The sequence below is a fragment of the Phaethon aethereus genome (assembly GCF_964289735.1).
Source record: "Phaethon aethereus genome assembly, chromosome: 15".
Lineage (NCBI taxonomy): Eukaryota > Metazoa > Chordata > Aves > Phaethontiformes > Phaethontidae > Phaethon > Phaethon aethereus.
This window is the reverse complement of record NC_138591.1, coordinates 16,325,644-16,348,995: the sequence shown is the minus strand read 5'-3', so window position 1 is coordinate 16,348,995 and position 23,352 is coordinate 16,325,644. Positions and strand designations below refer to the sequence as shown.

General features: G+C 50.2%; 1 protein-coding gene across 2 annotated transcripts in view; it reads right to left on the bottom strand.

The window, feature by feature from the left end:
• Positions 1-19,735, bottom strand: part of AXIN1 (axin 1) — a gene marked incomplete at its 5' end in the record, with an annotated part of 71,100 nt that extends 51,365 nt beyond the window's left edge. For both annotated transcript variants that reach the window (XM_082006878.1, XM_082006879.1), the window contains one exon: positions 18,858-19,735. In XM_082006878.1, coding sequence (XP_081863004.1) covers positions 18,858-19,735 — 878 coding nt within the window. The remainder of the gene's footprint in view (positions 1-18,857) is intronic.
• Between the last annotated feature and the right edge of the window lie 3,617 nt (positions 19,736-23,352).

Sequence of the window (23,352 nt, the reverse complement as noted above, 5' to 3'; positions counted from 1 at the left end):
ACTAAGGAAGATGTCGATCCTCGAGGGCTGGAAAATCCCCCATCCTAATTCAAATCGTAACATTTCTCCTCCACAGCCGAGCAAGCAGGGGCCTCCCAACACCACCGCTGTGCACACAATAAACGAGAAGCGTTTCGGCTACGGCAACCTTTGCAATATAACCCTGAGGTGAGCGCCGCGCCGCTGCCGGCCAGTCTCCGGAGAGCGAGCTCGGCATCGCCACTTTGGCCAGCGGCGGCAGACCTGTGGGCAGGACAAGGCCAGGTAACTGCGCAGTTAAGTTAACTTCCCGCAGGGAAACCGTGAAAGATTTAGTCAATCCCGTGTTGGTGCTGCACAGCTTTCAAGCGAGAAGGACAAACTCATTTTCCTATAATTCATCCGAAAGAAACTGCAGAGCAGCTCGGTTTGCTTGGAGAAAGGCAATTCTCCATCGGACGGCAGCATGGCTGCAGCAAGGAGGAGACCCAGCCATGCCTGAGCAGTCAGCACTGCCGAAGCCATGCAGATCCCAACGCTGACCCACGCCGCGACAACATCCGAAGGGAAATCTCCATGCTTCAGTCCTTTCCCCCGCTTCCTGCCTGCTCCTTCAACCTGGGGACTACAGACAGAGAAAACCACCAGCAGCTTAATGATGGATGGGCAAAACCTTTACGCGTATCAGATACGCGTATCAGACGATCACCACCCGGAGGCTGATGGGGGAGATAGTGGCCCTAAGCTCATCCTGCTGGAACGGCACGTCAGAAATGCTGGTGGCTTTCTGCTTCCCAGTGAGCAGGGTGGCAGGGGCAGGACCGGGCAGGGGAGACAAATTTCAGCCATTTTTGCAAGTTTAGTATTCTGACAGCAGCCATGTGCTGCACAAGAACAACTTCCAAGCCAATTAGAAAATTAAAAAAACCCCTCAATACTAAGGACTAATTGCTTAAGATAAAAGCACCACTTATCTCCCAAATGATTTTCCCTGACCTGTTGGTGCAAGGCAGTTCTCTGAATAAAAACGTGAGCTATTTACCCAGGGTGGGATTTTCATGAGGGCCTGTAGGTGTGTCAAGGCAAGGTCAGCAAGGAGAAAGGATTTTTTTGTTTTGTTTTGTTTTGTTTTTTTGTTTTAAGACCAACAGCTACAGCTTGGAAAAACTAGCAAGCAAGCTTGCAGGCCCTCAGACTACCCTCCTGGTCTGCAAGAGAAGCAAGAAAATGAAAGTCAAACGTAGGCTGAGAATAAATATTCCAAGTTAAAAACGTTAATCAATTAGAGAATCGGAGTGAAAATGCTACTCAGTGCCCTCGAAGAGGCTCGGAGAGGTTGGCTGGGGCAGACATGACAAATCTGCAGAGAGGACAACTGTCCTCCGTGAAGTGCTGAGGTTGTGTGGTGGTGAAGCATTAAGACACGTCAGAAAATAAACATCCTTTCTTGAATTTGGGATTTTTAGGATCAAGCAGAGAAACACAGCTCCCATCTTCAGAGGCATCTCCTAGGCCTCCACTGTGAATCAGAGCTGCTCCTCAGCGCTTGTCTCCCAGAAATGCACAGTTTGCATCCTGGAGCAACAACCAGGTTGGGTCCCTGTGGTCTACCTCCTCCAGCCCTTCCAAAAGCAAGCTTGCTTTTGATGGAGGGGTTCCTCTGGGATGGCAAGGCCCTCCACGTGTGCAGGGATCCTGCAGCACCAAGCCTGGGCAAGGGTGGCGAACACCTCTCCCCGTAGACCCTGCCCGTGGACCATCGCAGCTAGAACAACACGACGATGCCGACGCAAGGCCAAACTCTTTCTTTGCATAGCCTGGAAAGAATCCCAGCAATTTCAACAACGGCAATCTCCCTGCCTGCCATCTCCCGCCGATCCTTGACACTGCTGAATGCCAGCTCGATACCCCGCACGAGTGAGTTATTTCAAACATTTTTAGCCCGTGTTGTTGTGTGCCGAGGTAGAGTTGGGTGTGAAGAAAGCATTCGTTGAGTTAACTCTGTTTTACTCGGCAAGTGGAACAAATTTCATCACCCCCTACAAGTCCATTCTGTTTTCTATTTATACCGCAGCCATTTGGTGCAGGACTCAGGAGCAGCAGGAACAGGTGATGTAATGCGCTGTACAAACAGCATTCTGTTCATACAGTGGGAAAATAAAGTGCATTCTCTTGGTTTCTTTGATCACGCTTAAAACAATCAGATTAGAAGTCACAGATAACCCAATACATGCTGGAGATGAAAGGACTCTGGAGAAATAAATCACCCAAAGTTAGATATTAAGCAAGATTTCTCTCTCAACAATCAACTTATCTGCGGAGAGAGGAGGAATGACCATGTGGTTTCAAAATCCTGCCAGGCATTTTATTTATTTTTATAATACCATAAAGCTACTCCACCCACTTTTTCAGAAGGAACGTTGCATTACACAACACATCAAAGAGACTTTATGGCCTAAATTAAGCAATAAAATAGTTGAGATTGTGCGTTATGCTGAAAATTGGCTGGCTCCTGGTGCCTGGTGAGATGGGAGGTGAACATCGTGTGTTCAGAGCACCTGAAGAAAGCTTGGGGCAGCATGGCCTGAGGTATCAAAGTGTGTGGCGCTTGCATTTAATAGACCAAAGTGAAGTTCGAGGCCGCCGGTGCCCATTGTAACCTGCTCTTGCCCAGGGATGGTACCAACCTAAGGCATGGCACAGTGGTGCTGGCATGAAGAGCTGGTGCATTAATATGAAGTGGTCCTTCATGGCCGTGACTTTTAAGGTTTGGTTTATAGGCAAAGCTCTGTTGGAAGCTGTGGGCTTCCCCACTTTCAACAGCAAGCCGTGCCTTGGGAAAAGGAGACGGGAAAACCCAGGGGAAAGCCACAAGTAGGTCTGCAGCACAGCCGCAAGTCACACCATCTGGCCACCTCCTGCCTCTCCCACCTTGGTCAAAATTACACAATAGAATGAATTAAAGCCCCTCTTGAAATGTTTTCTGGCTTGCATGCATTTTTAATTGAAAAATAACCAGAAGACAGGATACATAGGAGCGGTGTGTCAGTGCTGTTTATTTTCCTGCTCTGCCTCACATCCTTACACAGAAAGGTGAGAAATGAGAGGATATCAAGACAGGAGAAAACTGGCAGGTCTATAACTCCGGAGCAGAGCAGGGACTAGGCAGAGTTTCCACTGGAACAGCTTGGGAGGCACAAGAAAAGTCAACTTGCAACGACACATGAGCTGGCAGGACCCACACACCCCGGTGCATGCGTGTCCTTTCCTTCCCCCTCTCAAAACAGGGCTTTAAAAAAAAAAAAATTAATTAATTTGGGCTCTATCATGATTTTCTGCGGCCTGACTCATAGCGTTTGATCTCCCAAAGCTGGCGAGAGGTGTTTGAGCCTGCCCTCGGAGCCCCCGGCGCTCCAGCCAAGCACCAACAATGACTAGACAGACTTCAGCGCCACTCCTTCCATCTATCAATAGAGTCACTGTTGGGCGAGCTGACTCACTGCTTTCCCCGAGAAATGTTCGGCACCGGTTCTCCATCAAAAGAGCAGAAATAAAACTAAATAATTCTATGTTTGTGGAGAGTTAGCAAGAAGAGGGGGTTTATTTTAAGGTTTTGTTTTTAGGAGGTTTCTCCAAAGGAAGCTGCTGCTGCTTTCAGGCGGCAGAATCGGCCAGGAGCTCTTGGAGGACATTCTCAAGCGGCTCTCGGTTCTAAGTCATGCTCTAACGGCACAGTGAGGAGGATTTTTAAACCTACAGACTGCATGTAAGGAAAACACACGCACATGAAAGTTCTGGAAACTCCCAGGTGTGGGAGCAGAGCCATTCATAAACCAGCCTGCTTTGGCACAGCATATCCCAGGGCTGCAGCGGGCAACGAGAGGGCTTCTCCTTTTCCCTTTATGTCTCTCTATCCCCTTATACCGAATGTAAAACCCAGGCTGGCCACATCAATCTACGCTACATGTTCCTCCACCACTCCACACAGCTGCGCTTGGGCTCAGCACAGGAGATGAAGGAGGGGTGAACGTACCCAGCCTCACACTTCTCCTGCTGTAAAACACGAAAACCGCCCAGAACTACAACAATGAATTCCCCAGTAACATCTAAGTTTAACTAAGTAGCAGTGTTTAATGTCCCACCAAGCACAGATCCAGCTTGGGAAGATGATCACAATGAAAGCTTCAGCATGAATGAGCATGACACGAACCTGGGGAGACATCAGTTTACATGATGGCCATGCAACATACCCTCGCCAACCAAGTCACCCCAGCATCCCAGACCCCCATTCCCCCTCCTGCCCTGCTCCTAGAGGAATGGCCATGGTTGGACCAAGGGCAGCTGAGCAGCAGCAGCATGGCACGTGAGGACCGAGTCCCTGTGCAGACATGTCGGACTGGGATAAGACATGCTTTTTGTCTGCAGCAGATCCACGTTCAGTATGGCCCTATTCTGTCTGCTCTACATCCGGGTACCCTGACACACCAATGTGAACTGGGATTCTCTGTACCTATCGGCTTCCTTCAGGCTGCTAAGCCTTCATTAAGTGATTTCTCTACAGTATTCATGAATGCCAGCAAGCTCTACCACATCTTCTGATTAACTGCATTTAAGCAATTAATTCCAATTCAGCCTATTCCTCCTGAAACTTCACGCAATACGTCAGAAGAAAGAGATGCCACTACCTTGCTAAGACAACGGTAGCTGTCTGAAGAGTGTTTTAGGAAAGTACAAGCCAGAGTTCTGCACAACAATATATAAAGAGAGTATTTAAGGTTTCTAGGTTCTTTGAAGGCCTCCAGGACTTTATAGGAGAGACCAGTCCCGGTACAAACAAGTCACCCGATGCAACTACCAGTCATGGTGGAGTCCCCAAACTTATCTCAATCAGACACTCTTGAGTTCCTGTTTGCGGCATTGACAAATAAAAAGCTCTACATTACAGGTAATTATACTTCACAGAGGACAACAATTAAGAAATAGCCAATTACATTTTACAAGCTCGGGATAATCAAAAGCTTCCTCAAATATCTAGAGTTGCAATATGCACTTCAAAATGGCAACTCCCAACAAATTGCAGGTAATTTAGAGCAATTTACACAGATGACATATTTCCCTATCTGTGCCTAAAACCTTCAAACTCGGTTCTGAAAAATACTGCAGGAGTTCCTGGAATATATCACTGATTTCTAAAAATAGTGCACTGCCCATTCCCACCATTGCTGGCCTCGGAGGCAAGATGCAGGACCTCTAGTCACCACGCTGCAAAGAGAAGCTCACCACCAGGAGAACAGATTTTAGATCAGATATTTAAAAAATGGAAGGATTGTAACATGCATATCAAGTCTAAACAACAACAACAAAACCAACAAAATCCATTCCTTCTATTTCTGTTATTTGAAAAATATGCTCAATTTTAATACCGCGTAATTTGATTTAAGCCTTGTAGTTTTTAAAGGAACAGTCATCTGCTTTATTTGTAACCCAATGCTGTAGCTCCCACGCAGTAAATGCATGAGAACCGGGATCAAACAGCAAATTAAAAATCATTAAATGACTGAGAGGAAAGGAAACATACTCTTCTCATTTTTAAAGCTGAACCTTTTAGATCGGAGATTTAAAAACACCCCTAGAGGAGCAGAGGAGGAGGGACGGACTAGGATACAATCTAGTGTAGATGGCTGTTAATAGTATAGCAGTTTCATCCCTTGCTTTCAATGCATATTTTTTTGGGGAAAAAAAATGCTTTTCCTTGCTCATGTGGCTGGAACCACACTTCTACCTCAGCGCAGGGCTCCCATATCGTATTTCATGATTCTTTGCAGCGATGGCTCCCTGTCTCCTCGCCATCAGTCCAGCTGTTAGTGCCATTACTTCAACTATATGAGCATATGAGTTTCTGCAGGGCTCGTTGTTGCGCAGAAGCTGATGAAGTCCTTCAGGCATGCATGTGACAGAGGAGGATCTGCTTGGCAGTTAATTAAGGACTAAAATCACAGAGGTGCTGGTTGGAAGGGGCCTCTGGAGGAGCAGAATAGTCCAACCTCCAGCTTGAAGTGGGACTACTGTCAACACCACGTAAGGTGGCCATGGCTGATGTACTTACTGAGAGCATGAGTATTTTAAGAAATCTGCTGAGAGGGGTAAAATCGTGATCAGCTATGGCGAGATACTGAAACAGCCTCTTCTGATCTTGCATCACAGGTGAAGAGCAGGGAGGAAGGATTAATGCAAGGAAAGCCAACAACATGCTTGAAAGAGCCCGGGACAAGCTTTAACACACTTCTCTCCAAGAAGTGACACCCGCCCGTTTTGTCTATATGGGAAGCCGGAGGTAGGAAGAATAGTAAAGCGCTAGTAAGGCACTCCTCCAGGACTCGGAGGGCATTCCGACCTCAAACAGCTTCTGACAGCTCGCACGGTCAGCAGGTCCTCAGCCAGCGCGGGGCCACACCATCTACCCTCTTCTCTATTCCACCTCCTCAAGCCCGGACCGCTGCAGGTCGCAGACTGCAACTGCAGGCACTGCCGCTCCCCATCTCCACGCTCACCCCAGCTCCTGAGAAGGATTGCCCACGCCTGAGATTCCCAGCACTGAAATCCTGCTCTCCGTTTCCAAATTCACACTCAGACTATGGCAACAGAGGGAACCGATGCACTGAGCACCGAGATAGTAAAGGTGAAATCCAGCAGCCTAGCACAAACATAAGCCATGGCTGCAGCGCCAGCTGGGGAGGGGGACTTGGTGCAGAAGGGTCCCCCGTATGAAAGGGACAGCTCATGAAAACCTTTTTAAGGCCCGAAGGGGTTGACTGTTTAATACAGAGTTTAGACCTGCAAGACCAACAGGTGACCCTAAAAAGGAGGAAAAATTTATTTTCAAACTCTGTCTCTACCATAGCTATGTTGGTAACAATATGGTTAGAAAGAGGCCTCTCTACCATACTCCAGGACTGTTTTACTTGTCCTCTGTGCCAAAGGCAGAGTAACCCGATGTTATAAATCCTGTTCACACTGAGCGATCGCTCAGGACTGAATATAATCCTGTTTGACAAACTTGCCTGTTTTACTAAGCTGCTAACTACAGGAGTTCGATAATTTCAGATGCTTGCTCTTACAATCCTGATTTTGCCTACTTGGCATATCAATGTGTGTACGTTCAATTTAAAAAGAAAACATATTTTTAAAATTCAAATTTTAAAGGAAGCACATTTTTCTTCCCTGCTAATTGCCTTCTGTGGCTTGGCAACACCTTTGTGGACAATAGGTGTTCCTGCCACTACTGTCCCATCTGGAACGAGAGGTTTGGCTCCAGTCCCACCCTCTTTCTTCAGCTCAGGCTTCCAGGATGATTTCCAAAGCTGTGAAGTGAGTGGATTACGCTACTCGGTACCACCCGAGGCAACACACTACACCCAAGTCCACAGCCCAAGATGGGCTACCTGGGAGGGTTTCTGACACTGCTGGTGCCAAGCCACAGGTGGCAATTACCAAAGAAAAAGGGTTGCTCGTAGCTTGACTGCTGGCAATGTGGTTGATGGCTCCAGACAGAAGAACCTACATGAGGTGAGAAAGAGAGCAATCCATGCGGAGCTGACTCAGGGCGTCACCATCAGGGACGAAAACCCAGATGACCTTGCTGAGTCCAAGCAACTGCTGCCTCTCAAGTATATCCGACCATTGGGGAGGCAAATCCAGTGAGCTGAGGATGCATCTACCCTTCCGAGCATGTGGAAGAGCTGTGGGCAGGCACTGGAGGGCTGCAAGGCCAGCACCTTCACTATAAAATCAATGGGGTATCAGCTCACTTGCTACAGCTCCAACAAGCCGCCTCTCCTGGGCTGCGAGTGCCCAAGACAATAATGTTTTGCAAGGGATAGTCGGCTCTTAAGGAGAGGAGCTCCAGCACTGCATGAAGAAAGGAAAACAGATCAACATGGGGCCAGCTGACTTTTCTGCCAAGGCTGCTGCAGGATCAGAAAAGATTTCTTTGAATCACCTCCTTGAGCTCTAGACTAAAGCTGCAGCTGCAGGCAGCAGGGCTCAGCAGGAGAGGAGCTAGAACAAGCACAGGAGTTTCTGCCTTCCTCAGATTTGCTCATCTCTTCCAGCCAAGCCGTGTGATGGAGCAGTGGAGCTCAACTGGTGAACTGTCCCAGGGACTGAGGGCACAACGCTAATGCCTGGATCACAGACGCAACTCAGGGTGTTGGTCGCAGAGATCCCTCCCCTCCTCTCCCTGCTCTGCTGCAGTGGGGCAAAGCGAAAGGCAGTGCAGGCGTCTGCGCCATGCCGTGCCTCTCGCTGGAGGAAAAACGCACCCTGAACCTGACGAAACTGCAAGGCGTTGGTTGCTCGGCAGTGACACCCACTCCGGTGCCAGCTGCCCTCCCGGCCACGTGGGCAAGAGCCCTGCCCTGCCCGGATGCTTATCTGGGCCGGTGAGTCGGGCAGAGTGCTATGTTAGCATAAAAACAACAACAACCACCCCGAACACTTTCCAGCCCGTTCAGTGTAACACATTTCCAACCTCTTGGCAATCACAGAGAGAGAAGCATGTGAAAAACGCCTCTCTCTCAGCGCAGGCTACCTTCTCCTGAACAGCGCAGGGCTGAAAATAAAAATACCGAGTTTTGCCCAGTTGGGCAGAAAGCACCAGCACCTGCAACACCACGAGGAAAAGCACTGTCTCTTCCAGCACCCCTAAAATCAGATGTGGCCAGTCTGCCGCATCCCAGAGGGACCATCCAGAGGAGCTTCCCTCCCTTCTTCCCTGGACCACTACTATCCATACAACAGATACTGCTGGAGGGACATAAAAAGAGGAGAGCAAATACAAGCCCACAGCTTGGCTGTCGCGGCTGTGGGCGCACCAAGCTGCTCCCCAACCACCCCACCACCAGCTCCATCAGCATATTTGTGTCATCCAGCTGCTACAACCTTTGTCACCTACACCTACAGAGAGCAAATCTGCATGAAACGGTTATTCAAACGGTGTAAGCCTCAGCACCCTGTCCGTCCTACTGCCAGCTACGACTGGTTCCACCTCACCTGTGGAAACTCTGGAGACAGAAAGGCCAGCAGAGACAAAGGTGTGCTGGGTTTACCTTTGAAGGGATTTAGATCTGGAGCAGTCAACACCGACAAACTGCTGAGACAGGCATTTACTCAGGTGTATAAACATCTCCGACGGCAAACGCCAGCCTTGCAAGAATTCTCCTCCGAAGCTTAAGAATAAATTCAACATGTTTTTAAATAATTATGGATGAATCATTCGAAAAAACTTTCTACATTTTATCTTTAGTTGCTGACACTGATCGTGCAGCTGTTTTGTTTTTAATACAATTACGTATTCCCACCTACTTGCCCTCTCAGTGTGTAGCAGAGTACTACAGGTAGCAGAAAACCTAAAGCATAGGCTGACATTTCCTTTTGGCCTTTGGAAGTGACAGAACAGTTAACACAAAACTTAATTTATTTGAGGTGGGAGGGGGAAAGAGAGGCTGTAAGTTAATTTCCCTTAGAAGCCCAATGGTCCCCACCCAGAAACCTGCACACAAAAGAATACTGCCTTTTAAACTGGTAGGTTAGGTCTGAGACCAGAACGAAGGTTTGTCAACCATGACAAGCTACGGCTTGTTTAACAGTCGACCGGAGGGTTGAAAAGTCTAATAAAACCAAAGGGCCTTCCATAACAAAGCTGCTGCCACTTAAGGAGAACATTCACACCCATTCAGTAGGGTGGTTTGTTGGTTGTGGTTTTTTTTTTTCTTTTCTTCCAAACACGAAAAAGTATTTGGAGCCACTAAAGCCAGCAAAGACACACCAAAACCCAGCAGCTGGAAACTGCAGCTGGAAAAAGACTGAAGCGAGCAATAAGGAACACACTGAGACCAGTGAGAGTAACTCACCACGGGAAGAGATAACAAAAATGCTGCATGACCTCCCATCACTTGGATGCCTTTCTAAAATAGACACTTCAGCCTGACCACAAGTTATTGTGCAAGAATCACTGGGTGAAGCTGCATGACCTGTTATCTCCAGGATTACCACAGGAAAGTTTTTCCCATGCCCATTTGGAAAGCTTCCTCTCTTCCAGGAGGAGGAAGGTTTATGGATCAGTTTTAGCAGGCTCCTTCCAGCCACTCCTGGGGAAGACCCAAACCCACTGCTCGGGGCCAGCGGGATGCTCACCCTTCCCAAAATGCCTCCAGTTGGGCTCACTTCCCCAGCCGGCAGCACTCAAATCACCTCCAGGTCACAAACTTCACTGCGTGTATCTGGAGGGGAAAACCTGCAGTGCTGTTTTACAACGTGACAAATCCTACAGTGCAGCGACACACACACGCATCCTTTGCTGCCCATTTCCATCTTGTTTCAAGCTCATCTATTTTTGCCAGCATTGGCCCATCTTGAAGAAAAGAGGGTCAAGCGAGCCTTTTCAAAGTAGCTTTTCCCAAGAGAGGAAAACAAAGTTTCCCTGAATGTGCAGATGTTCGAAGACACATTAAATATAAATACTTCCACAACAAAGAGGGCGGCTTCTGCCGTTTCTTTTCTTGGCAGAGCCTTGGACCAAGCAACAAAGGACTCAGGGTGATGGTCTTCATCCAGCACTAGCAGATCGGCAGAAGGCACATGCTGCACACACCTGAGGTTGCCAGCATACCCAACAGCTTTCTTCTGTGGCTTTGCTCAAGAAGGAACATTTTTCATTTCCTAAGAAATAAATGTTATGACAGTCACATGGACTGAATTAAAAGTACAAAGACAAGGCCTCTTAGCCAAAGACCCCAACTTTTTATTAAAAAAATAAAAAATACATGCCCTGTGGAAATCCAATCTGGGTAGGGCCATAAGGAGAGCAAGAAGGTTCCAAGGTCATGTTTTACAGTCTTTTGAAGCAGGAATGAAGACGATGTCCAAAGGAGGCATTTCATGCTGCAATCTGTACAGAGCTTCCCTTTTTTCAGCACGCTGCAAATGTTACAGTGCAAGAACTTGCTGTCTTTGCTGGGGCACTCTCATTTATACACAATAAAGCCCTTGTGCAGGAGATCAAGGCTGTATTTCATTGATTTGACACGATGGTTAACCTGTGAACTTTGCCCCTACTAATAGAATAATTTCTATTTGTTGATTCCTCTTTTGGGATCTTCAGGGGTAACAGTCGCTTCAGCCCAGCTCTCATTTGCATGTCTGGTGCCAAATGGTTTTACAGCTCTTACTTCCCCGGGGCAGAGCCAGGACAAAGTTGTTAAAACCCAGTAGCTGGATACAGAGTCCGCGCACCTCTCTGCCGGATCCTACCTGGAATTCCCAGGAGCTCCCCTATGACGCGGGTCTGGTTTGAACTTCCCTTGTGAAAGCTTGGAGAGATCCTCACGTACCAAAGGATCGATCCCACGTGAATGCATGCGCTAGATGGAGGTCCCAAAGCGACCGCCTGGACCAGGCTGGCAGCAGTGGCAGAACAAGGAAGCCCCTCTTCCAGATAAATATCACCCAGTCTGAAAGCTGATTGCCAGCCAAGAAAAAGACCAACATTTATGATCGAAAAGGAACACTAAAGGCACGGTTTTCCAGCAGAGCTAACCCACTCTAAATGTGGACTGCTGAAAAAAAGGCAATCCCACCTCCCCACTCCCACCGCTCTCCTCCTTCCAGCATCAGAATGTCTCTGCACACAGCCTGGAGACAACTGCCAAAAAACCCTAAACCTCCAGAAAAAAGGAAAATTAAAAGGGAGAGAGGGAGAGGATTGAGACTCTCTGGTCTACAACAGGACAGGGAATATATGGGGGTTGACAGAAGAATAACCCCCAGTAGCTTCTGGTCATTAGTCTGGCAACTAACACAAGGTCCTGGTGCTAACCAGTACGTCTCACTGGGTATTTCAAAGGGTTTTTTTCCTGCAGCTGTAATTTTCCCTCCCTCTGCTGTTTTTCATCAGGATAGATGAAAGCTATGCAACTATTAGCTATTTAGGTCAGCTAAAGACCTTCTAAAAGCTGTTACTTTAAGGACAGATTGTATGTTGGGGGCCACAGGACACTTACCACAGAAGTGTGTTTTGTAGTCTTCAAAGGTAAATTTCCAATTTCCATGTGGGTTTTATAGAATTTGGATAATCTGACTTAAAACTGCAATGGTTCTACTTAAATTCATCACCGCCTCACAACAGTGAAGAACACGGACCAGTGCTGCGAGTAACGATGGTTTTGCTTTTACGCGCAAGCGTGACCCGCTACAATTTAATTTCTGAGCGTGACTTCAGGCAAAGCTGCTCGCTCTGGCACACGGTGGAGGGGAACGAGAAGATGCGCGTCTCCAGAAAAGTCAGACCTTTCCTGACGTGCCTGGAGCGGGGGATTCAGGGCTGCACCAGCGAAGGGGCAGCTTTGCCCCCACGAGCAGAGACGGGTGCTGCAGCCTCTGGAGCAGTTCAAACTTGAGCCACATGTGGACTGCAGCACCAAGAGAAAAATGAGCCTCTTAACAAGTAAATCACCCCAAAACCAGCTGACTTCTTGGGATGGCGTATTTCCAAGAGGGTCGTCTTCTTCGTGGAGTCCAAAGCTGCACTTCCAAGTGAAGCAGGCAGTAATTAGCTAATTACTGGCATCAGGATGGATGATGTCAGACCCGTTTTATATCTGATACGCTCAAAACCGTAGCTCTCCTCTGGTATTGTTCCACTTCCAAATCACCTCCACTAAGCCAGCAGCAGAGCTCTGACAGCCCATTGCCATGGAACGGGTTGGCAACAAGGCACCAAAGACAACTGGCCTCACCCGCGCCGGGACGGCACACCACCGGCTGCTCCACGCCGCCAAGCAGAGCAAACCCCTGCTCTCAACCAAGTGTCAAATCTTTTCAGAAAGATGCTCAGAATTATATTCACCAGCAATTTGACTTTTTAATCATTTCAATTACTGTGACTAAAACCCTTCAATCGGAACAAAACCGGGGAAAAATAACCCTTCTCCTTCTGAAACAGCCTGCCTGGCTTAACAGACCATACCAAATCGTGAAGGTTTTTGCTTTTGTGGTTTTCACATCTTTCATTTAATGCAGATAATTAACCTCAGTTTCTAATTTCAAATCCTCCACATAAGGAAGTGAAGTGATTGAATACATTCACTGACAGACAGAAAATTAAAATATTACTACAGCTTCTGCATGTGGCTCAAAACCCTGCGCCTTGCAAAAGATCTTTCTTCTTTTATTTGACTGATTAACTGTAATTTGCTTAATGGATTTAAGGATGAGCCTAATAATCCAATGATATTTCCAAGAACTGATTTAGGATATCAGCACCTCTGTTCTGAGGGTTTTTTTTAAACACAGCAATCTTCTGCACTATACATACAGCCTTCTCCACTGATTCTAAGAAAATCAGGTACGTGATTTATTTTTGATGGACACTGACTTTTGATTCAGCACCTTCTGAAGCCTCAAATCTAGGGATGACCCACGACCGTGGTGTGCTCCAGCTGCCAGCGACCCAGCCCAGCAGGCAAGGAGGACTTCTTGCACGGCTTGGGAAAATGGGGAAGTCAACAGTTCTACCCTAACATGAGGCCAGCATGTGTTCCCCCAGCACCCCCCAGCCTTCTCAGTCCCTTTTCCACTGAGAAAGCCTGGCGTAACAGGATTTCACAGTCTGTCTCAATAGTTAATAAATCCAGGATCTAACAGACTATTAAAGGAAAACATCCAAGAGGCACTCATTTTTAAAACGTCCAATGGTAACTAATTATTTGAGGGATTAGTCCATTATAGCAACAACAAAGAAACCCTTAAAACATAAAGCCAAGCTGAAGTTGAACGGCAGATCAAAACCAAGGTGTACGCACCCTGCGGCCCACCTCCTGGGTGCCCTTCTCAGCATCCTGGGATCGGTTCAGCTCCCATTCAGCCTTTCAGCACCCAATTCTTTCTGAAACTGGGCAGAACCCAAACCAGCCGGACATCGGTTCTCAAAACACCGTATCTCACGATTCGTGCCATCACTCTAAGTGCACGTCAAAACAGGACCGTCGCCAACCCTGGAGCAGACTGGCCACGGCTCTAACCCAGCCGTGGAGCCCTCCGAGGATGGAGATCACCTCGCCTCTGCCGACCTGTTCCTGGGCCGCATCGCACTCCTCGTGGGTTTTTTTTTCCTCCCATGTCCAATCTGAACCTCCCCAGCACCAAAAAGAGGGGGATATAATTCCCCTTCCATGCTTTTAATGGTCATTCACAACAAATAAGGTAGCTGTTTCCTGGAGGAGGGGAGAAAACGCTATTCATTTATCAAAAGAGTGCTCAAAGCTTAACTACCTGTCTTTAAAAAGCAGCCAAAGCACTGATCCATAACCAAACAACAAATACACCACTTCTTCATCTTGATTTGTGCAGAGGCAAAGCTATGGGCACAAAAGGTATTCTTTGTCAAATAAAATCCATTTTAAAAGTTGGCAACCGCCAGTATAAATACTTTACACTGTTAATGTAAGCATTTCCATGCAGAAGTTTCATCAGCTTAACAATATATTTAAAGAAGCTGGCGTAACTTCTGTGCAAAAACGCCATCAGTCTTTGTCTTGTATATCTTACAGGGCTCCAATCACTAAATTACCACTTAGCACCATTAGCATCAGACCCCACCTCCCTGCTAAGAGCCAGTAACTTCTCTCCAGAACAAAGCAGAACCAAAACTATTCTTCGGTAACTTATTTTCTTTAAAATTGGAAATAGCCACTGCTCTACGCAGACTCCAAATGGGGTTGTATTGATTACAAGTGATGTTATGGGCCCAGCAATTTTAATTCAAGCTAAGCATCCAAAATTTTTCTTTACGACTTTACGTACGGGTATAACGTTCAGTAGCAGCAAACCAGCTCCCATGAAGCTCCAGTGGCCCAGCTCCGGGATACACGTACTGCCTCTCCGGGTGAAAGAAGCACCAGTAAGATATGCCTTAAACTTTCTAAACACAGACTGCTCCTGCATCAGCCTTTGTTATTTTGCATCCCCGGTTTTCCACCCATTCAGTACAATTAACACCGATTCCTTCACCACACAGTCTTGAGTCAGCAGTGTGCAATTTAAAAATATTTAATTATAAACGAAGGAGCAAACCTCAAAATTAGGTCTGCCAGCTAAATTTCAGCTTCTTCCTGATGCCAGCCCAGCCTCTGACCGTCGGACCGCTTACGCTGCCTAAGCAATGGAGAGATCTCACATCTTTCCTGAACCAGCCTCCACCGTTCCTCTCTGTGTTACAGTTCTTCATTGCACCATCTCAGACCAGAGGTTGTCGCATCCCTCTAAAGCTCCTTCAGCTCTTCGCCACTTGCTTTCCCTGTGTACCCTGTTATGAAGACGTGCTGGCTCTATGTTTTGAGGAGAGCTGCCCTCACTCGTACCCAGGGAGGCTGCCAGTACATGGGCACAAGCAGGAGCACTCTCCTGGTGATTTCTACCAGGCCTGGTGGAGAACCACCTCATCACCCACCCCCTTCATTTCAACCACCACCACTTGTGAAACACCATGAGCTTAGCTCAGCTTAAAACTTGGATCATGTAGCCAGCTTCCTTTAAAAAAAAAACAAACCACATGTGTATCAAAACTCCCATTGGGAAATTTCTCCATGCATGCCCATCAGCTCCACCACGATACTCCTCGACGTCCAACAACTGGAGACCTCACCACCACCACATGTCCTCAGCACCATCCCCCAGGACTCCTTTGCACACGTTGCATACTTCATGACACAGGTCAAAACCCCAAACAACTGGCAGAACCAACCCACACCTCCCAGCTTGCTGGTCATTCAGAAGAGACAAAGGCAGAGCTGCTCACACATAACACCATACGCTCTTCTTGCTTTCCACCATGGGAAGAAAGCAAAAGCAATGGGTGTGAACACTGCCGCCCAACACTTCGGGAGTGGGAGAGGAGCCCCTTCCGACACAGAGCTAAAGAGAAGGCAGAAGAAACCCACCCCGACAAAAGACACAGCTGCGACCTCTCACCTCCGAACACCAAATTTCCAACTTTTTAAGACGTGTGCCTTTTCCTGGAGCGCTCGAAAACCAGGCTGCAGGGCGGTTCTCAGGCACAGGTTTAATTTCTGCTCTTCGGATCCAAGGAACGCCGTCCCGGCGTGTCAGAAGAAGGTTAATGAACGATTTAGCCGCCCTCACAACCACGTTAGTGTCACTTTCGGAAGCTCCGAGTTAATGCCCGAGATCTTCGGGGGTTACCCTCTTTGAAGTTCACTGATCCATAACCAATGTCCAATTAATTTGCAGGAGCCTAACTATAATGACTATTGGCCTTTTCCTACGCACACAAAAACACAGTGGGTAACAGCGATGCTTTTGGCTTTGGGATATTCTCACATACGCACGCACATTTGCACACCTTCAAAATATCTAACATTAATAGTGAGTTGTCTTCTGCCGTTTAAGGAATTTTTTACATTCGCACTCCCAAGAGCAGAGCTACCGTGTCAAGATTTATGAACTTTCTGCTGCAAAAAATTTGGAGCCGATTCAAGATGCTCATTTGCTAACAGAGAAATACTTCTACTGCATTTGCTCAGATTCCTCTTTATTTAGGGTTTCCATGGAAGCCAAGGAATAGAAGTTCAATCTTGGGAAGATTAAACAGGCCCTCAGATACAATGCAAAACAGCTTATTTCAACATTCCCTCAAGAACAGCAAGGAGAAATTCTTCCACACGTACGCGCAAAAAAAAAAAAAAAAAAAGGTTTGTGGAATTTTTCAGAATAAATTGGGACCTAGCCTTTCAAATGCTGCACGCAGCTATCGCTTCTTGCTGCAAGCAGCTCCACCAGCTTCCAGCACAGTTACTCAGGTGAGAAAGAAAATGAACAAAAAAGCCTGCAGGATAAAGATGCTACAGCTTAAAAACCAGCTTATTCAAGACAGCTATTGCTATACAACATCCGGGAAGTAAGTTAATTCAACCACAAGGTCTTGCACAAAGAGGAACAATCACCTCATAAATTAGTATCTCAGCAGATTTTTTAGAATAAAAAAAAGCAGAGATTACACAGTTCGGCAGCATCTTCCGTGGCGATGCTCTGGACGCTACTAGAGCTGACATACCAACATTTTAAAAATAAAATAAATAATTTATCTTCAGTTACTCCAGGCTGAGAAATGACTCCTGCTCTGGTGAGAACGGTAAAGGTTTCCATGCCTTCCCTACCCCACAGGTCAATGGAGCGCCAGCAGCCACAATGACAGGCTGCTGGACGCTACAAATTAATAGTAATGCATTTTTTTCTGACCTCCATCCCCCAGGTAAAGATTTATTTCACGTTTTTCCAATCTGGCATGAAAATGCTCAAGACCAAGGAACTCCCCTCCAAAATACTTTTATTTCATAGCACGTTTCTTAACCACTTTAAAATCTGGCACAGACCTATTCAGATAATGGGTAAAGTGCATTTTTTTTCTGAAGCTGAGAAGCGCAGTGTTGCATGAAGGATTTTGCTACCTGCTCTAGTAAGGAAACTAAAGACAGTTGAACCTCAAATAAGCCGTTTTCAATCTTAAAGCCATTATCGCTTACATTAAAAAATACTTAAATTGTAGCCTTTTCTAGTCCTTCACTTATGGTAAGTACCCGTACGCAGTGAAAACGCACTTCACGAAACGTCCAAGGTTTTTATTAACTCCACAGGAAAGTCCCAGGACCCTGGGATTTTGTTTTTCCAACTCCTGATTAAACCAGCAGGAGTCCGCATGAATTCCCCCTTTTTTCCCCCCAAGAGTTTCACATGCAACATCCCCCTCCTCAAAAATCTATAAGAAAACAAGAAACATTTTGCCAGCTGAAAGGCGCCGAGACCTTGCGCGGGGAGGGATGGATGCGTTTCCAGCTGCCAGCCTAAAGAGACGGCCGAGGGAGATTAAACACAGAAATGCTTTTCATAAGGCAGGCGGCTTTGAAGAGGACAGTTCATCTACTTCATTTCGTAATCTTCACAAAGCGTCAGATTTTAGCCTAAGCAGGTCTTAAAACAAGGAGATTTTATTTTAAAAGAAAAAAAAGTAGGAATGTGTTCTGGCCGGGTTCTGTTGATTCAGCAAGGGTTAGACACACACACGCTTATTGATCCCAGAGAGCTCCCTGCTAAGTTAATTGTCTGGAATTTTAACTGAGCTCTCAGCAAGTTTCAAAATCCATGTTGGCTGGAAGTGGGTGGGGGACCGAGAAAAAAAAACAGGCTGCAACACTGTGCAGCTCCTCCAGTTAAAAAAAACACAACAGCAATTACTTTGACGAAGGGAAAAGCTGCAGCAGGGAATGGTTTTAACTAGATTCGATGATTCTGACTTTGACACCGCTAGAATTCAGCGCTGGGAATCTCGTGTGCAAAGCAGTACCATCACCAGGAGTACTGTGAACCTCATTTCACTCATACAAATATTACGGAGGTGAGGGTATCTCCTGCAAGCTTCCTGCAGCCTCCAGTTGTGGCTCATCACAACAATTCCCTGGTGTATTTAAAAGACTGACTCGCTGCGGGCGCACAAGGACGTGCGCTGCCCACCAAGGCCTACCTGCCTCCAGACCGCATCTGGCAGTGGTTTCTGTGGGTGAGGAACGTGTTGCAGGGATGATTCGGGGCAATCAGAGAGGAACGGCCAAAGACACCCTTAAAATAACTTGTGAGTACTTTCAAATAAAGCTTTGCATTCCACCAAAGCGCCCGCGTGACACAATCCCGTACCGATGCGGATGTTCCCCATCACCCGGGGTCCTCCAAGGCTTCCCATCACCCCCGCGCCCGTGGCGGCTCCCCGATCCGCTCCCCGCGGAAGGGACGCTGCCCCGGTGCTCACCTACCTGAACTCCCTCCCCTCGCTGTAGCGCCGAGCCGAGGCGGCGCGCTGGGTGGCCGTCTCCAGAAGCAGCTTCTGCGTGAGCCTGCTGGAGGGTGCCGAGTCCCTACCAGCCTCGGGCTCGGCCTCTTGGTCACATTTCCACTCCTCGTCCTCGTTCAGAGTCGGCAGATAACCAGGTAGCCCTTTACCTGTCCCAGACCCTGAGCTCGGATCGCTATAAATTTTTGGACTTTCCCCACCTGTCCTCGTGTATTCCAAATAAATATCCGACTTAAGGAACAAAGGGTAAGTATTGTCTTCTATCATGCACTGAATCTCTGTTTGGGCCTGGTCAAACATGTCAGGGTCAATCTGCAGTTTCATGACGCAGTCTTTGATGAAGCTTTTTGTGGCTGGTTTGATCTGCCGGGACACAATGCCGTTGTTGTCGAGGATGTATTTTTTGTAAATGGCTTTTGCCAGCTTGAGCCTTTTTTCCTCATTAGATGCGCATGGCTCCAGCTTCCTGAAGCCACTGCAGGCAAACCAGAAGTCCAGCAGATCTGCGCAGTCCTCCTGTTTCAGGAAAGTCCTGAAGAGGTTGATACCGTCTTGATCATCCAGCAAGGAGTGCAGTGACTCGGCCCACTTCAGGTAGGGTGGAGTTGGTGAAGCACTCCCCTCGGGCTCGTACCCCAAATCCAAATCGGAGCGCCTCGGTGTTGCTGTGGACGTCTCATTTCTAACCACATCGCTTTTACCGGAGTAGAAACCATGGCTAACTGGCCTTGGATCCGTGGACACGAGCTCTCCCTCCTCACCAGGAACCGGTGGCCTCGGAGCATCTTCAGTGAAGCTTCCTCCAAGGTCCAAGGGGAAGCTTTTCCCCTGGATATTCATTTTTCTGGTCCTTGCTTGCGCAGGAACAGTGGGGGATGAGCTCAAATCTCAAAACACCAATATATGTAGCTCCAAAGTGAACAAGTTTGTTTGGCTGAAACACATGAGAAAAAAAATAAATATCGCCGTAAATAAACACTCTAAGATTACAAACCCCTAATTTTGCTATGCACCACTACTGTATTAACGCCTCTTTTTCAGCAGAATCAATGGCAAAGCCCTCAGCAACTTCCAAGAGCACAGAACCAGGCTCAGACCAGGCACCCACTAAAAATGACAGTTACAGAATATCCCAAAACTTTACATCCAGCTTTCGGCATCACTGATATGGCTGGTGCTACACTAAAACAGCGGCCAATGGTGGTTTTACAGGATGCTGGGATCTGGCAGGCCCCACATCCAAGAGATCCACACTGAGGTACCACGTGGTGTCACAGGACACATGCCATCTTTTGCGCTGCCATTAACTCCTCTGCACGGCCTACCTGGACAGCACAGGCACCAGGTCATGTTTTTATCACAAGCAGCATGTTTTTACCTGGCTACCCATCTAGCAAATTCTCATCCCCAAACAGGAATTTAAGGCTTGTGAAAAGTATTCTGAAAGAATATCCAGTTAGTCCCAAAAGCAAGACTGCACCTTAATCAAACACAGGTGGCTTTCGTACACTCGAGTGACATACCAGCGCCACATTCCTCGCAAAGCTCCGCGTTTCAGAAATAGGCTGTGTCGCCTCGTCTAGCTCTAGGGGAGCCCACATCCACCTCGACCCCAATATTTTGGGCATCTGCACTGTACTTCTTGCTTCAAATGCACATGGTAGCACAGGAGCTCTGTTCTGGCACTGGTTTTCGTAGACAGGCCATTAAGAAAAAGGTTCACTTACGCTAACAACATTGCATGCTACGAGCCTGGGAAAATTTCAGGTCATCAAAGGAAGATGAGAAAACCACCTCCAGAAGGAAACCTGATCAGGTACAGCGTTTTTAAAGAGCAATGAGTCAATATGGAGGATGAGAGGTGCGGGGAAGGAGGGGAAGGCAGAGAAGAGCAATCCCTGGCTCGCTACTTCGGTAGCAAAAGACTTGATTTACAGAGAGGCATCAGCCTCGAAGGCCCCAGCACTGCAAAGCACCAGCTGCCCGACGAATTACTCCTTGCACTGGATAAACTCAATTGCACGTGAAAACATACCCAGAAAGACACATTTTAGCTCGGCCTCCCTCTCAAAGCTCACCCCACCCCAACGAACAGATCTTTGGGATGCTTTGCCATTTTCCCCCCATTCCCCCTCCCCAGCTGAACCAAGACCCACCGCCTACGCCGTGCCTGTGCTTACAGCCCACCTGGGCGTCGCGAACAATCCCAGCGAGAGCGGGAGCGGCCGGCAAGCGCGGCCAGGCCCTGCGTGCCCGACCTGGGCCATGCAGCCGCAGGAGCCAGCGCCGCCCTCACGCCCAGCCCAAGCTGCCCGGAGCACCCAGCCACTGCCCCGGCACCGGGGCTGGTTTTTCGCACCATGCTGCGTTTTGGGGTCGTTTTCACCCCGGTTGTGGATGCGAGCTGGGGACTCGCGCCCCTCGCCCTGGTGAAGGTCCCCAGTTACCCTGCCTGGGTGCTGGCGGCCCCCTCGGGGCAGCCCCTCGGCCATGTCGGTCATTGTTGCGGCGAGGCGGCGCTGGCTCGTCGCCCCGGCCAGGGGGGAGCCCCGCGGGAGAGGACGAAGCGAGGCGCCCGGCCGCCTCTCGTCCCCGCCTGACGGCCCCTGCCCTGCCCGGGGCGGGCCGGCCGGGCCCCGCCGGCCCAAGTCGCCCCGCAGGAGGCGCCGGCCCGAGGCGGGCTCCGCGGGCAGCCCCGGCGCTGACAGGGCGCCGCGCGGGGCCCCCCGCCGCCCCCCGGGCAACTTCGGGGGCGGCGACCCAGGCGGGCCCCCCGCCGCCGCCGCCCCCGGCCCCGCCGGCCCTCCGCGGCGCGGCCCGGCCCGGCCCGTGGCCGCCGGCAGCGCCCGCCCCCCCGCGCCCAGGGCGGCCTAGCGCCGGCCCGGCGGCGCCCGGCGCGGCCCCGCGCCTCCCGCCCGGCGGCGGCCTCCGGCGCGGCCTCGGCGCAGGGCCTGGGCTCGGGGCCGCCTCCCCGCTCGCTCGCTCACTCACCCGCACGGAGCAGCAGCGGCGGCGGCGCGGGGCCCGGCCCATGCGGCTCAGAAGCGGCGGCCCGGGGCGGCGGGCGGCGGCGGAGCGGCGGTGGCACAAAGCGGGCGGCCCGGGACGCCCATGGCCGCGGCCGCTGGCTTGTGGCGGCGACAGGGAGAGAGCAGCAGCGAGCCCCGCACCGCTCCGCTCCGCCTGCGCCGCTGCCTCCCAGCGCCGGGGAGAGCGGCTCAGCCGCGCCCCCCGCGCCCCCGGCCGGTACTGCGGGCCCGGCGGCCCGCGCCGGCAGCCGGCCGCGGGGGCGGAGCGGACCCGGCCCGGCCCGGGGGAGGCGGTGCTGGGGCGGGCGGAGGCCCTGGCAGCCGGGGTAGGCCGCGGCCCCGGCGCTCGCTGCTGGGTAGGCACAGGGCGGCTGCCCGGCTGAGGAGGCCCCGGGGAGCCCGGGGCACATGGCCGAGGGTCCGGGCAGGGCGCTGCGGGCCCCAGCGGAGTCCCAGCCGGGCTGGAGCCTCGCTCAAGGGCTGAGCAGCTCCCGGGCTCCGTCTGGCTGTGGCCAGGAGGAGCCCAGCGTTGCTCTTCCGAGCATCCCGGGCAGGGGACGGGCCCGGGGGACGATCACGCCTGGGAGACCCCCGCTGCCTCGCAGGGGGGCTGGCTCGGTTCGGCTTGGAAGGGGCAGCCCCCCGCAAAGCCACCGCCGTCCTCCGCTGCTCTGCCCGAGATCCAAGCGGCAACGTCTTGAGCCAAGCTCTGCCCAGGAGGGACCCCACGGCGGTGGGCCCGGGGACGGGGGAGCGCGGTGGCTGCCCCGCCGGCGGCTCTTGCCTCCACCAACAACTGGAGCTGGTTTAGAAACCGCAGCGTGTGTCCTGCTTCCCTGAGCCGGGCAATTCGGCGGCGGGGAGACGTAAGGGGACTCGCCAAGAGGTGGCACTGTATGGACTGAAGTGGGTCAAACAACATGGAGTCCCCGAGGGAGGCGGTGGGAGCGTGTCCTGCCCCGAGGAGCAGCTCCTGGCCGGGCAGGGCACCCCGGCACTGCGGCCGCAGCGCTGCCCCGGAGCGAGGGGCGACATTGCCGGGGGAGGAGGAGGTTACCCCATGCGGAGACCGAACGAGAGAAGCGAAGCCTCCTTCTTCCCCGGAAAGTGATGATACTCTCAGAGCCCTGGGACTGGGCCAGGCAGACCCCTAGGTACCATCCCAAAAGCTAGACATGCAAACAAGCCACAAGACAGTTCTCCTAAAAATCAGGAATGCCTCAGAAAGACTTCCAATAGGGACGGTTTCTGGGTTTTGATGCAATTATTCTACTGAGTGTGCCTCTTTCCATGCATTTAGGGAGCACTTTCAGAAACGTACAACATTTTTTTCCAGCTTTCTGAAACCCACAGAAGTCCACGCCGGGCAGCGGTGCTCCCCTTCCCGCCCCGGCGCAAGGGACGGCAGGACGGTGCGGCTCGTTGCGC